This window comes from Trichomonas vaginalis, chromosome V, assembly GCF_026262505.1.
Source record: "Trichomonas vaginalis G3 chromosome V, whole genome shotgun sequence".
Lineage (NCBI taxonomy): Eukaryota > Parabasalia > Trichomonadida > Trichomonadidae > Trichomonas > Trichomonas vaginalis.
Genome location: NC_067207.1, coordinates 26,752,781 through 26,765,529, shown reverse-complemented (window position 1 = coordinate 26,765,529; position 12,749 = coordinate 26,752,781). Strand labels below are relative to the sequence as shown.

General features: G+C 35.3%; 9 protein-coding genes and 3 pseudogenes across 12 annotated transcripts, besides 2 other annotated features; 8 read left to right on the top strand and 4 right to left on the bottom strand.

The window, feature by feature from the left end:
- Positions 1 to 1,201: 1,201 nt before the first annotated feature.
- Positions 1,202 to 12,749: part of a mobile genetic element that runs on past the window's edge.
- Positions 2,339 to 3,640: a mobile genetic element.
- Positions 2,435 to 3,560, top strand: TVAGG3_0409130 (annotated as a pseudogene). The gene has a single exon. A coding segment is annotated over exon 1 (1,126 nt).
- TVAGG3_0409110 lies at positions 4,765 to 5,510 on the top strand (annotated as a pseudogene). The gene has a single exon. A coding segment is annotated over exon 1 (746 nt).
- On the top strand, positions 5,567 to 5,998 carry TVAGG3_0409100 (Poxvirus D5 protein-like family; the record flags this gene model as incomplete). The annotated part of the gene is made up of 1 exon (XM_051233030.1): positions 5,567 to 5,998. One exon carries the CDS (start codon positions 5,567 to 5,569, stop codon positions 5,996 to 5,998), a length of 432 nt encoding a protein of 143 aa, XP_051102760.1.
- On the top strand, positions 6,035 to 6,454 carry TVAGG3_0409090 (protein of unknown function, DUF4108 family; the record flags this gene model as incomplete). The annotated part of the gene is made up of 1 exon (XM_051233029.1): positions 6,035 to 6,454. One exon carries the CDS (start codon positions 6,035 to 6,037, stop codon positions 6,452 to 6,454), a length of 420 nt encoding a protein of 139 aa, XP_051102759.1.
- TVAGG3_0409080 (uncharacterized protein) lies at positions 6,471 to 6,923 on the bottom strand (the record flags this gene model as incomplete). Its single annotated transcript, XM_051233028.1, has 1 exon — positions 6,471 to 6,923. The coding sequence occupies one exon, from the start codon at positions 6,921 to 6,923 to the stop codon at positions 6,471 to 6,473; it is 453 nt and encodes a 150-aa protein (XP_051102758.1).
- Positions 6,960 to 7,818, top strand: TVAGG3_0409070 (annotated as a pseudogene). Its single transcript has one exon. A coding segment is annotated over exon 1 (859 nt).
- Positions 8,281 to 9,222, bottom strand: TVAGG3_0409060 (organellar and viral DNA polymerase type B; the record flags this gene model as incomplete). The annotated part of the gene is made up of 1 exon (XM_051233027.1): positions 8,281 to 9,222. One exon carries the CDS (start codon positions 9,220 to 9,222, stop codon positions 8,281 to 8,283), a length of 942 nt encoding a protein of 313 aa, XP_051102757.1.
- TVAGG3_0409050 (uncharacterized protein) lies at positions 10,049 to 10,249 on the top strand (the record flags this gene model as incomplete). The annotated part of the gene is made up of 1 exon (XM_051233026.1): positions 10,049 to 10,249. One exon carries the CDS (start codon positions 10,049 to 10,051, stop codon positions 10,247 to 10,249), a length of 201 nt encoding a protein of 66 aa, XP_051102756.1.
- Positions 10,278 to 10,856, bottom strand: TVAGG3_0409040 (uncharacterized protein; the record flags this gene model as incomplete). Its single annotated transcript, XM_051233025.1, has 1 exon — positions 10,278 to 10,856. The coding sequence occupies one exon, from the start codon at positions 10,854 to 10,856 to the stop codon at positions 10,278 to 10,280; it is 579 nt and encodes a 192-aa protein (XP_051102755.1).
- TVAGG3_0409030 (uncharacterized protein) lies at positions 10,971 to 11,516 on the top strand (the record flags this gene model as incomplete). The annotated part of the gene is made up of 1 exon (XM_051233024.1): positions 10,971 to 11,516. A coding segment is annotated over one exon (546 nt), but the record flags the coding sequence as incomplete, so codon positions are not given.
- On the top strand, positions 11,559 to 12,143 carry TVAGG3_0409020 (uncharacterized protein; the record flags this gene model as incomplete). The annotated part of the gene is made up of 1 exon (XM_051233023.1): positions 11,559 to 12,143. One exon carries the CDS (start codon positions 11,559 to 11,561, stop codon positions 12,141 to 12,143), a length of 585 nt encoding a protein of 194 aa, XP_051102753.1.
- Positions 12,332 to 12,652, bottom strand: TVAGG3_0409010 (uncharacterized protein; the record flags this gene model as incomplete). Its single annotated transcript, XM_001298183.2, has 1 exon — positions 12,332 to 12,652. The coding sequence occupies one exon, from the start codon at positions 12,650 to 12,652 to the stop codon at positions 12,332 to 12,334; it is 321 nt and encodes a 106-aa protein (XP_001298184.2).

The window sequence follows — 12,749 nt, the reverse complement described above, 5'->3', positions numbered from 1 at the left end:
TTTCTTATGGAAACGTAGGTGAGTTTGGGAAGGTTCTTCAACAACAGTAGATATTGCTTGCGACAGGTTTCATTATTATTTCTATTGACAACTCATTCTTATACGTGGAACAAGACATTGAAATAAAACCTTCTGCAAGTTGTCTGACAAGAAAGGTTGCAATGGAATTTTCTATGTCGGATACCAATATGCTCCAGAAGTTTTCATGGATATAAGATATATTCTAACTCTGACTTAGTTCAAACAGTAACATGGGCAAACTATGAATGGTTCGCTTTGAGAAACTCAGTACAACCACAAGCTAGAGAACACAGACCAGTATGCAAATATTGAGAAATAAGAAGACTTGACCCTAACGTTCCAGGAGTTTATGTTAACCTTTCTGGTTCAGATGGAACTGCTGCCACTAAAGTAAAACTGAAACTTAGAGTTCCTTTGTCATCTTTCCTCATCTTCAGGTTTTTAAGATACTTGCCAAACTGGGCAGGAAAAATTTCTATTGAACTTACTCCAAGCAAAAATAACTTAGTCATTGCACCAACACAAGACCCATTCAGCATTACTGTAAGCTGGAACTGGTGGAGCCAAGTTCTGTGACTTTTGCAAAGACAAAGTTGACTTAGACTTTGGTTTCTCAAACTTCAACAATGAAGTAAACTATATTTCAATGCTGCTGGAACTGCTTGGGACCCAGTTAAGTTCACATGCGAAAAGTTTGAATGCAAGAGAATAGAAAGCAGACTTGCAGTCTATATGTTGGACCCAGATATTTCAAATGCTTTAGCTGCCAAATATATTGCAGTTCCACTTATGTTCCCTATACACCAAATATCTGTCAAAGACTTTGCAGGTGAAGTTGGAAACCAAAGTGCTGACCCAGGTGCAAGAACAGATATTGCTTTAACAACTGCAATGAAACATGCAGATACTATGTTTGTACTGTTCAGACGAACTATAAATGACTATTCTTGTTTCTACAACCCCGGTATTAAATATCATATAAACATAGATGGTAAATATTATCCAAGAGAAGAATATTCTACAGTTGAGGATATGAGGTCATACAACTTGACATTAGATGCTATGAACTTTAACAACAACTTCACAACGACCATTAACCCTGAAATGCAAAGTTCTATTATGCCATATGTGAAAGTATGGACTCATACAGGAGGTCAAAAAAACTCAATATACAAATGGAGACCGTTCAAACTTTTGGCTTGGCATTCCATTTGCTGACTCAGAAGACTTTATGGGTGGTATTTCAACTGTTGGTACTGTACAAATACAATATACTGGTGACAGAGACGGTCCAGATGAACTGAGAGCAAAGAAGTTTACAAAACCAATAGCACTTTTCACGGAAGATGCTCTTTGAAGATTCGTTCGATGAAACCTGCTGGGGCTCCTCAGATTGGCATAACGACAGCTTCCATCGAGCAGATTTTGGCAGCAGGTCAGTAAGTTGTTCTTGAACTGACTTCTCTCCGTCAAATATTGACAGTACGCCAGTTTTGACATAATATTGTAAGATAAACTTACCTTTAGAAATATCTGTAAGTTTTGTTGTTATATTTTTGTCAACGTCAAGAACTTTCACCATTTCAGTTATACCAACTTTCTTTGCTTTATGGAAATATTTGGTTCAGCAGATATTGCTATTCTATAACATTTACCATTGTTTGTATAAAGAACTATTCTGTCAATGTATTTGTATTGTTTGTGTGTGTAAACTTTGTTCTGCTTCAATTCGAAGAGATACTCGAATACGTCCATCTTTTTATTCTAAGTAAAATGTCATTTCCGAAAAATAGAAGCGTAAGTGTTTCAAAAGGTTTAATGGCGGTGGCAGATGTGAAGTTAAATTCACGCAACTCAAACAAACAGTCAAAGTGTTGTTGTCATGTCAAAGACAGAGATGTTGAAGTGGGGAAACCATACGAGGACGAAGATGGTATAACAATTGTTCCTGTAAAAGAACAACCAACATATCCTGAATGTTAGCAGAGACTTAAGTTCTGTTGCAGATATTCGAAACGACTACCAACAACTGAAAGACAAACTTCAAACTCAGGAGAAGATTTGTCAAGCTTTAAGTATAATGTTAAACTTGGTCGAACACAACCCTGTAAAAGTGAACTCATATGTCATTGCACCTCATGAAGTCTTGAAAGAACTATTGAAACTTTTGACAGAGGCAGACGATATAAACATCAAAGAAATAGAACCCGACATTAGTTGCTGTGGTGTTTCATATAATGTCATTGACAAGATATACGTTATGAAAGGAGGTGAAACGTTGAACTTAAAGTATAGTTTCCCAGACGTCATAAAAATATAGGGTGTCCAAAGGTGCGTTTAGCACAGCGCTCTATATGAGACTATTAAAGGAGATATATGCTGATTATAAATATATAATAAAAAATATGAATATATGTATATGATGAGTATGTTGTATTTTGGCGCCATGCCGGGATATAAAATGAATTTTGAGACAAGAGGTGGTTTCGCGGGAAATTTTGGCGGGATTTTTTTCATTTTTTTAATGAATCATAAAGAAAACATCCTCGCTCTTGCAAAAAAATGCAAAGACTGTAAAAAAATCTACGAGACATTGGTAAAATGCTTCGGTATGGATGCTCCGAGCTATTCCACTGTAACGTATCATGTTAGGATGTATCACTTCATGAACAAAAAGGCGCCCATCATAAAAATTGACAAAAAATCGCCGGATCAAAGAAAAATCAAAGCAATTCTTCAAGCGCTAGATGAAGACCCAAGAGCATCACTCAGAAGGATAGAGGAGATGACAAAGATACCACGTACACAGTCAGTTATTATCTGCACAATTATTTGAACTAAAAAACTAGCGTATACACGTTGGGTCCGCACAACCTTAATTCAGTTCAAAAAAAATCTAGAGTCCAATCTTCGAAAGAGCTCCTCTCTATATTGGGTGCGTATCAATCCAAGAAGTTTCGCTTTTTAGTAACAGGGGACGAGTCTTGGTTTCAATATGCAACAGAAGCCAAAATCATGTGGATCCCGAAGGATGAAAATCCGCAAACATTCCCGAAGAAAAAAATTGACACACCGATGATGATGTTGTCGGTTTTTTGGGGCGTGAATGGCATCATCGCAATTGATATTCTTCAAAAACCTAATACGATGAATGCTCAGTATCTAATTGACAATGTTCTTACTCAAATTATCAATTCTGATGAGTTTTGAGAAATCCAAACAACAAAAACAAAAGTTTGCAATTCATTTTGATAATTCAAGAGTTCACAAAAGTCATAAGGTAATGAATTACTTGTTGGAAAACAATGTCAAAGTTGTTCCAAACCCAATTTATTCACTTGATTTGCATCCTCTGATTTTATTTATTCGGCACGCTAAAAAAGAGAGCTGAAGGACGCGAATTCGCGAGTCCAGATGATCTTGAAAATTTTGTAAGAGAGCAATTTGAGCAATTTTCTCATGATGATTTAAAGCGTGTCTTTCAAGCCTGGATCGATCGCTGCGAACGCGTGATTGAATCCAATGGTGATTATATTTAAATAAACTTTATATATATGTAACTTGTTTATTTCTATTCGCAGTATTCAGGTTTGTGCTAAACACACCTTTGGACACCCTATATTTGACGACCACAACATTTCATTAAAATTTATTTGCTAAGTAAAAATGTCAAAACTTCTTGAAAGATGTTTGAAGAAAAATAATATAGACTTTATTTCATGTAAAGGACTTTACACACTTTTGAAACGATATGAAAGACCCTGTTTTGTTTGTTCGTGTAGACAAAGGAAAGTTCTATGTCTTTACAAAATATTTGAACTTCTTAGACAGAGAACTTCAAGAAACGCCATGTGAAAGTTTAGATGAAGTTCTTCTCCACTTTCAGAAAAACTTTTAAATATATATAAATGGCAGAAGATGATAATGGTTTATACTATTATACGACTAAAAACCCTGAGTCATATAATTCTATAACAACAAACTTACAAAGTCCTCAAGGACGATATTGTAAACTAACTTTAAACACAATGACGACTAAAGCCTGTTTTGCTCTTTTTGACACCAGAAGACTTTATTGTGTGAATGGTAAAAAATACTCCTTTGAAGATACTTACTCAGATATACCACCAACAGGTTTTGTTGACTTATTTAATACTTTTAAGTACGGGTGTAACATGTGCTGCAACTAGAGCAGGTTTCATTATGTTTGGATGTCCGACTGAGTTTACTATAAACGATATGAGCTATAATACAAAACTTATTTTCTGGTTTTTACTACCAACAGTTTCCTATAACAGGAAAAGGTGTCATACAAGGAATGTCTATTCCATTGACATTAAGCACACCAATTTTATATATTGTTTCAAAACTTAGGTTCAAAGTGTTATTCGAATGTCGACAGAAACTATTATGACCAAAAGATACTTATGCGTATAAACAATACTTTCTCTGCTGGTTTGCCTATTGTTCATTCGAATGCAGAATTTTTCAACCTTAGTGAACTCAAACACTTTGGCAAGTATAACGTTGACATTAGTTGACGCAAACTTTGTTCCTGTAAAACTTTTATGTCCTATGTATTTGTCAATGACGGCAGAAGTTTCGAATTGGAAGATGCAACTGGTGAAAGTATTGTATTACAAGAACAACTTCAACAACAAATAGCTCAAGAACAACAAATGCAACAAATGGAACAACAAAGTCAAGAATAAAAAAATAATATTTTTTTTTATTTTTATAAAAATGTACAGAATAGATGTTTCAGATTTTTATGACTTCCAAGCATTCAGAAATATGTGTCCATTTAGAGACTATAACAAAGCAGTCGAGAATTTGAAACGTTTAGTCATTTATGTTGACTCTGCCCAGAATGTTATGTCATGAAAGAATGGGATGTAGTCTTTAACAAACCAAGAGCAACAATAGTGTCTGAACAAGAATGTAGACAGAAACTTAAGAAATAAAAGTTGTACAAGTTGGAATGAAGATGTTAGATGCTTGGGATATCTTATTGTCAAAGTTAGAAGATTTTTCAGTTCGAGGTATAAAGTTCTATACACCTTCTCCAAACTTCTATTCTATCTTCACTGGATATAAATATGAACAAGTAGAATGGAAAGAAAATATTATAGAAGCTTGGTTAGACCATGTCAAAGAATTATATGCAATGGAAACGAAAAGGTTTATGAGTATATCTTATGTTGGTTTGCAAACATCTTACAACATCCAAGTGCTAAAAATGAAACTGCTCTCATTATAATTGGAAAAACAAGGAACTGGTAAGAATACTTTCTTTACAGATATTTTGTGGCAAACTGTTAGAAGGTTATTCGAATCCGAATATGACAAACTTAGAAAACATCTGTGGCAAGTTTAACTCCTCAATAGAGAATATGAAACTTATAGTTTGCAATGAACTTCAAAGTATAGATACAACAAAAGTTTTGAACTCAGATGCTTTGAAGAGTCTTATAACAGACAAAGTTGGAGTTGTGAAAGAAAGTATAAAGACCAAAGAGTTTGTGAAAATGTTGCAAACTTCATTATGGTTTCAAACAATGCTGTTCCGATGAAGTTAGAAAGTTCTGACAGAAGATATGTAGTTGTCAGAACGTCAGATTCTCATATGCAAGATACAGAATATTTTGACGACTTAGCAGAAACTTTGACATCTGACTTTTACAACCACTTGTTCTCATATTTCATGACATTAGATATTTCTAAGTTCAATCCAAGACAAATTCCACATACCGAAGAGAGACAAACATTGTTAGAAGCAAACAAGAGTGTATATGAACTGTTCATAGATGAAACTGACTTTGTGTCATTAGATGAAAGGTCATTGTACGATTCGTATAAACAATATTGTCAAGAATATGGTTATATGGCAGCTTCTAAACGAACATTCTTGGCAAATGTCAAAAGTCTTTTAGATGTTCAGAATGGTGTATATACAAAGAAAATTTTTTCTGAGTAAATTTAAAAAAAAATCTTTTTTTATCCGATAGAAAAGATGACAAAATTCATCTCAGTAAACAAGTACATGTCAGGACTTAAAGAAGAACTAGACCCATTCACATATTTGAATGTTTACTTCTACCATTTTGAAAAGTCTTCATTCAGCAAAGTTTGGAACATCGAACCAGTTAAGTTTGCTATTGTGACTAAAAATGGTGCGAAATTTGAAGACTTAGACATAGAAGGTTTGTTAACAGTCAAAGAAAGTTTTGACAGAAGGTTCTCAAACCTTAAAGAAGGCAAAGCATACAAACTTGTTATACCTTATGAACCAAAGAAAGCAGACGACTATGAATATTATGAGTCTAAGATAGTTGAAGTTCAAGGTAAATTGGGTAAAAAGATTTTAGAGTCTAAGCCAGTGTTTACTCCTAAAGAGGAAGAGAACATTGACATTGACCCAGAAATGTTCTAAAAATAAAATTTTATTTTTACATGTCAAATTTCTTTTTCTCTGGAACTGGTTCAGGTTCTTTCTTCTCTTCTTCTACTTTCTTTTCTTTCTTTTCTTTCTTCTTCTTTTCTGGTGGAGTTATGTCAAATTTGGCGCAACTATATTTATGTAAAAGTTCTTTGTCCTTTAATAGCTCATCTATTCTGTTTTCTATTTCATCTTCAAGAACAGCGCATGTGTCTTCTTTGCATTCTAAGAAGTTTTGTTGGACTTCATCTCTCCAAGAGGCGTCATCTCTGTCAACAAGTCTGTCATTGACAAATTTTAAGACTGCTCTGCTTAATGTTTTATGGTTCTTGTCATATTCCCAGAAACAGAACTTTAGAACAAATTCACCTTTCTTGTTTACACTATGTAAGATTTTATGGTCGACAGATGTTTTGCTGTCGAAAAGCTTGTCTCGAATATAGATAGCGAAATCGCTAGACATTTTCTAAAAGATAAAAATTTTAATTTTTCTAAAAATATGTTAGAAAAAAAGTTTGCTGACATTGACAAGAAATTTGAGAATGTTTTAAACAAGAACAAGAGGAAGTTAGAAAATGCTCAGATAAAGCCTATACATGACAAGTTCTTATTTGCTCAGAATGGTATAACAGGTCTAATTGCACCACCTGGGTCGGGTAAGACTTTCACTTATCTTAAAATGGCTGCACAACAACAAGAACTAGATGAGAAGAACCCATTCTATGAGTTAGTTGTTATTTTGTAGTACTTCTGGTCAATTTGACCAAACCGTCAATTCGTTCAAAGATATTATAAAGAAGTCTAAGTTAGTATGTATAAAAGACTCTGAGTTGTTAGATTGGATAAAGAAGTACCAAAGAAGAGTTTTGAAGTATAATGCTATAAATGAGTATATAAATTCTAAGTTTAAAGACCCAAATGAGGAAATGCAGAGAATATTAGAGAAGAAACACTTCAGAAACAAACAGAAAGAGATAGAATACATTTCGAAGAAATTGCAATCTTACGATTGGAAGACATACCCTCATAGATGTCTTCTTATCTTAGATGACTTTGCTTCTCATCCTTTGCTTAAGAATAGAGAACAAGATATGTGTCGAATTCTTAAGAAGCTCAGACACTTTAACATCTCAGTCGTAATATGTGTACAGACAGCAAAGAGTTTAAGTAAGGATGTTAAAAGAATACTTACTGACATTGTACTTTTCCCCGGATTGTCCGAAGACGATTTCATGGAACTTATGAAAGAGTCCATGGCAGGTAAGTTTGACAGACATGAACTATGGGAGAAGTACAAAGTCATACAAGACCCTCATACTTCTTTCAGAATTCATATCTACGCGAACAAAGTTCAAATTGTAAAAAGTCAATAAAAATAAATGGTTCATTTACTCTGCTTGTTTGAAGTTGTCAAAATACTCTGTTATTTTTCACGATTTTCATGAGTTTTAGGCTAGACCGGTAAAAGTCGGTCTAGAGAAATTTCACGATTTTCATACGGAATCTCTTCTCTCGGTTTTCCGAGGGAAGCAATCTTATGCCATTTTACTCAGAATTTTGGTCATTTTTCAATAAAAATAATGTTTAGGGTAGAAGGTTAGATCTAACCTCTTTTCTAACCTCTTTTCTACCCCAGTTATTTTATAAGCGTTTTACATGGTAAACGTTATTTTTAAAATTTTGTGAAAACTCAACGGTTTGACACATGCCCTAAAAATTATTTTACTCATGAATTTTCATACGGAATTCAGCAAAAATAATGTTTAGGGTAGAAGGTTAGATCTAACCTGTTTTCTACCCTCTTTTCTACCCCAGTTATTTTATAAGCGTTTTACATGGTAAACGTTATGAATTCGTGAGACTCTAAACAGTTTCGTAGCTTCAATTTCTTCTTTTAGTACATCGAATGTTTTAACGATACCGAAGGTTTCTTTATATTTCTTCTTGACGTCAGATAGAAGGAAATCTTCTGCTGTTGGATAGTTTTTGTTCAGAAATTCTAACATGTCCATTTTATCTTCTGCTGGCTTTTCTGCTTCTTTCTTTAAATCTGCATAGTCGTTTCTCATTCTTTCTATCTCTTTGACGGAGTAGTTATATCTCCTCATTGCCGCTTTACATTTAGAACATTGTGGGTTCATTTTTGCGTTATATTCTGAAACCTTACCTGCTAAAACAACCAAGGCGTCAATGGTTTTCTTTAAATCTGAAGCAGTTGGTTTTATCTGTTCATTCCATACCTTACCTCTTCTGTCTTTATCTCTTATCTGCCATACACATTTTGCAGCTAATGAAACAAAGTTGTCGTAGGTCTTAAATTCTTCAGATTTATATATGTCAGAAACATTCTTATATACCATATCGCAATCTTTGTCCATAACTTTATGGTTGCAATGAAAACCAAGGAATTCATAATTTACCTTACGTATGAACTTCTTTATTTCTACTGAGTCAGTTGCTTTGACTTCTATTTCGTCGAATTCAGGAATAGTGAGTTTTTGTTGTTGGATTTCAGGCAATTTGGGTAAATGGTCAATAATGTCCTGCATTTCATAAAGATACTGTTCATTTGTTTCATCTTTCGCACTACAGTCTAAAGTACTTGTTAAAAGTTCTTGCTTTATCTTCTGGATTTCTGTTTCGAAAGTATATGAAGAAGGAATGAAGTTTTTCATTTCTACTAACATAGATGTTGGATTCATAACTAACGAGTTTGGTGCTGTAGTTGTTTGAATTGTTGTTGTGCCGATTGTTGAAATCATATCTTTTATACAAAATAAAAAAAATAAAAAAAAATAAAGTTAGTTTTATTTTTTATTTCGGGAAAATTCATGAAAATTCATGAGGTTAGAAAAGAGGTTAGAAAAGAGGTTAGATCTAACCTTCTACCCTAAACATTATTTTTGGTGTAAAATTCATGAAAATTCATGAGGTTAGAAAAGAGGTTAGAAAAGAGGTTAGATCTAACCTTCTACCCTAAACATTATTTTTGGTGTAAAATTCATGAAAATTCATGAGGTTAGAAAAGAGGTTAGATCTAACCTTCTACCCTAAATTATATTTTTGCTGAATTCAGCAACAAAATTCAAATTGTAAAAAGTCAAGCTTGAAAAATCTAAGTGTTTAGTCTTAGTAAGATGGTAGCTTCTTAAAGCAAATACCATTGCTGAGTTTTATGTACGTGAAGAGAAGTACAATGAATTCAATTACGAGTACAATTGCAATGACAACTAAGGCAACTATTTTTGTCTTTTGCCAGCAAGGGTACTTCTTCTCTTCCAATGGTTCGGGAGAACTATACTCACTCATGAGAAATGCCAAAACGGTTTAATAGAAAAAGTGTCATTTTTTCATGTCCGAAGACTCGAAGGTGCAACACTTCCAAAATACCGACGAACTCAGAAGAGCAGCATGGCAGTATGTTCTTGACAACTTCTTTGAGTTCTCCAGGAACACCTTGGAAAATGCTGAAGAACTCCGACACAGAGAATTTGGAGAAATTGCACTCCAATACTACCTTGACAAACAAAGGGTAAACAAAGGGTAAAATAAGACTAAAAACTTAACGTTTAAAAAGTGACATTTTTAATGAGCTCCGAGTCACCGAGAAAACTTGGTCAGATGTTAGCAGCTTACTTCCCTGAGGAGGATGGAAGCGTTACATACGTAAGGTTCAAAAACAACGAACCTGGAATTGCGTACCAAATTCGCAATTACATGACCATGGAAGAGTACGAAAGGTTTCTACAAGAGAAACCAGCTCTAAACAACTCAGAAAAGAAAGAGTAAAAAGTTTAATTCGTAATTGTTTATTTTTTTACTTGTAAGGGCAAGCTGCAAGAATGAAGTCGACTATCTCAGTCTTTGTTTTGACGAGCTGGACGGCTCTTGCGAGTACGTCTGTTTTGCGGTCTCCAGCTGGTGTCTGACCTTCGTAATTGCGCATGTTCTTGAGAGCTCCAGTTGTAAATGATTGTAGGATGAAGAGTCTCTCAGACTGCTTGAGGTAGTCTTCACGGTCACGAACCGAATCTGTGGTACGAGTCGAATCGGTCGATTTGAGGGAAGAGACTGAAAGCCTGTCGTCTTCCATAGGGGCTGTGGCATAATCTTTGCGTAAACGGTTCAGACCTTCTTCGAAGTCTTGGTCTCTCTTCGATTGAGATTGAGATTGGAATTGCTGGGGTGGAGCTTGCTGGAACATCCAAGGGTTGGGGAAGTAAGGCATAGGCTGAGGAGGGTAGTTCGGGAAGCCTTGTAGTGGAAATTGGTAGTAACCTTGAGGTGGAAATTGGTAGTAATTTGGTGGAGGGACTTGCTGGAACTGAGGTGCAGGGGCTGGTGCTTTAGGTTCCTCTGGTTTGGGAATGGGCTCGGTTGGTGGGACGTCGGACATTCGTTTGTGGCTTAACCGTCGGACCACAACGATAAAAATCTCTGCTCCTAGCAGTACTGCTACTGTCAGTAGCAGTACTTTTTCTGACAGTAGCAGTACTTTTTCTGACAGTAGCAGTACTTTATCGTCGAAAACCCTCTCAAATTTTCCTTTTTACTGCTCGTAGCAGTACTTTTACTGCTCCTAGCAGTACTGCTACTGACAGTAGCAGTACTTTTACTGACAGTAGCAGTACTTTTACTGACAGTAGCAGTACTTTTTCTGACAGTAGCAGTACTTTTTCTGACAGTAGCAATGGTCGAGGTCGAACCTACCGACGAGGCAATTTACCTAATTGAAATTAACGAGCTTGTTAAAGACTTCCTCAGGCAGAATGTAAAAGGCAAGCTTGTTAACTGTTGGATAACGGGAAGGGCTGCCTTGAATCTCGAGACTTCGACTGGAATTCCAATTCAAATACCAGACGGGACAGCCTACGACGACATAAAGCAAGCAAAGAAAGAAGCTCTTCCCAAGTTCTTTGCCAAGCGTCCTTGGATACTACTTCCAAACAGAGAGAACCCTTTCCCAAGAATGAGCCAAATTCTCAAGGGTCTCCTTCACTTCTCGGGTCAGCCGTTCTACATAACCTGTGAAGGCGACATCCAACCAGTTCAGTAAACCTTAACGTTTAGAGTAAAAACATTTTTTTTCATTTTTTGAATGAAGCAAGTTAAATTCGTCCCACACCAATCTCAATGGACCGATGAAGAGTTTCAAGCCATGGTTGAAGGCGTTGAGAACGACATAGACGGCGAACTTGAAGGAGCTCAAACCACAATTGCAACCAAAATTGCACAAGTCAAGGAACAGATAGCTCCACTTAAAGCTACCAAAGCTACTCTTGACCTCATGGATACTTACCGTTTAGAAGTAAAGAGTGGAATAAGACAATTAAAATTAAAACTTCTAAACTACGAAGCTATACTCCAAAAGTTAGCAGAAATGAGAAGACTTTACCAGAGCTACTTACATGTAAGGGACTTACCTTCAAGCAGTCCGACCAAAGATGAATTTTCTGACATTGTCCCAATTTTGTCCGAAAGTCAGCTCAGATGTTTCGAACTGCTCCCAACATATCCGGAATATGAACGTTTGCCTGAACTCTTCCGCAATCTCAAAAAACGTTTTTTGGTTCTCATGTTCCAAACTTTTATCGGAAGAGACAACAAACGTTCAGAAGAAGAACAAGATATTATTTTAAACTTGTTGTATGACATAACTGTCATAACAAGCTTTTTGAAGTAAAACCGCCAGTTAGTATACATATCAAGTGTACTGTGGCACTGCGTTCCACCTTACCCATTATATGTGAATTTGACACTTTACGAAACCGTTAACGTATATTTTACAACACAAACGACAACACTAACTTAACCTTAAATATTTACAAAGCCACCAACCACTTCACCTCACTAATGTAAAAATAAACGTTCTCACTTACAAAAGTATTGCAACTCCTCCCATTGCTGTGCTTCACATAACAGCTCATAATCTTCTGACTCACTTTCTTCTTCATATAGGTCAAAATCACTGTCAAAATAAATGTTAGTAAGTTTTGACAAAGCTAATGAAACACGTTTACCGTTTGTATCGTATGCTTGTATAAACTTTCCATTCTTCATTCCTTCATAAACGCTCAAACTAACTTTACCCTTTCTCCCTCGTATCTGATAGAATGTATTTTCACGAGGAACGAAGAACAAATTCTTGAACTCATGACCGTTGTAGTTTGTTATCTCAATAGTTTTCGTCATTTACATCCAAATAAAAATTTTCAGTAAATAAAAATAAACTTAAAAATTAATGATATCACCACCCTCACACGTATGAAAACATCCATTTAAATTTAGG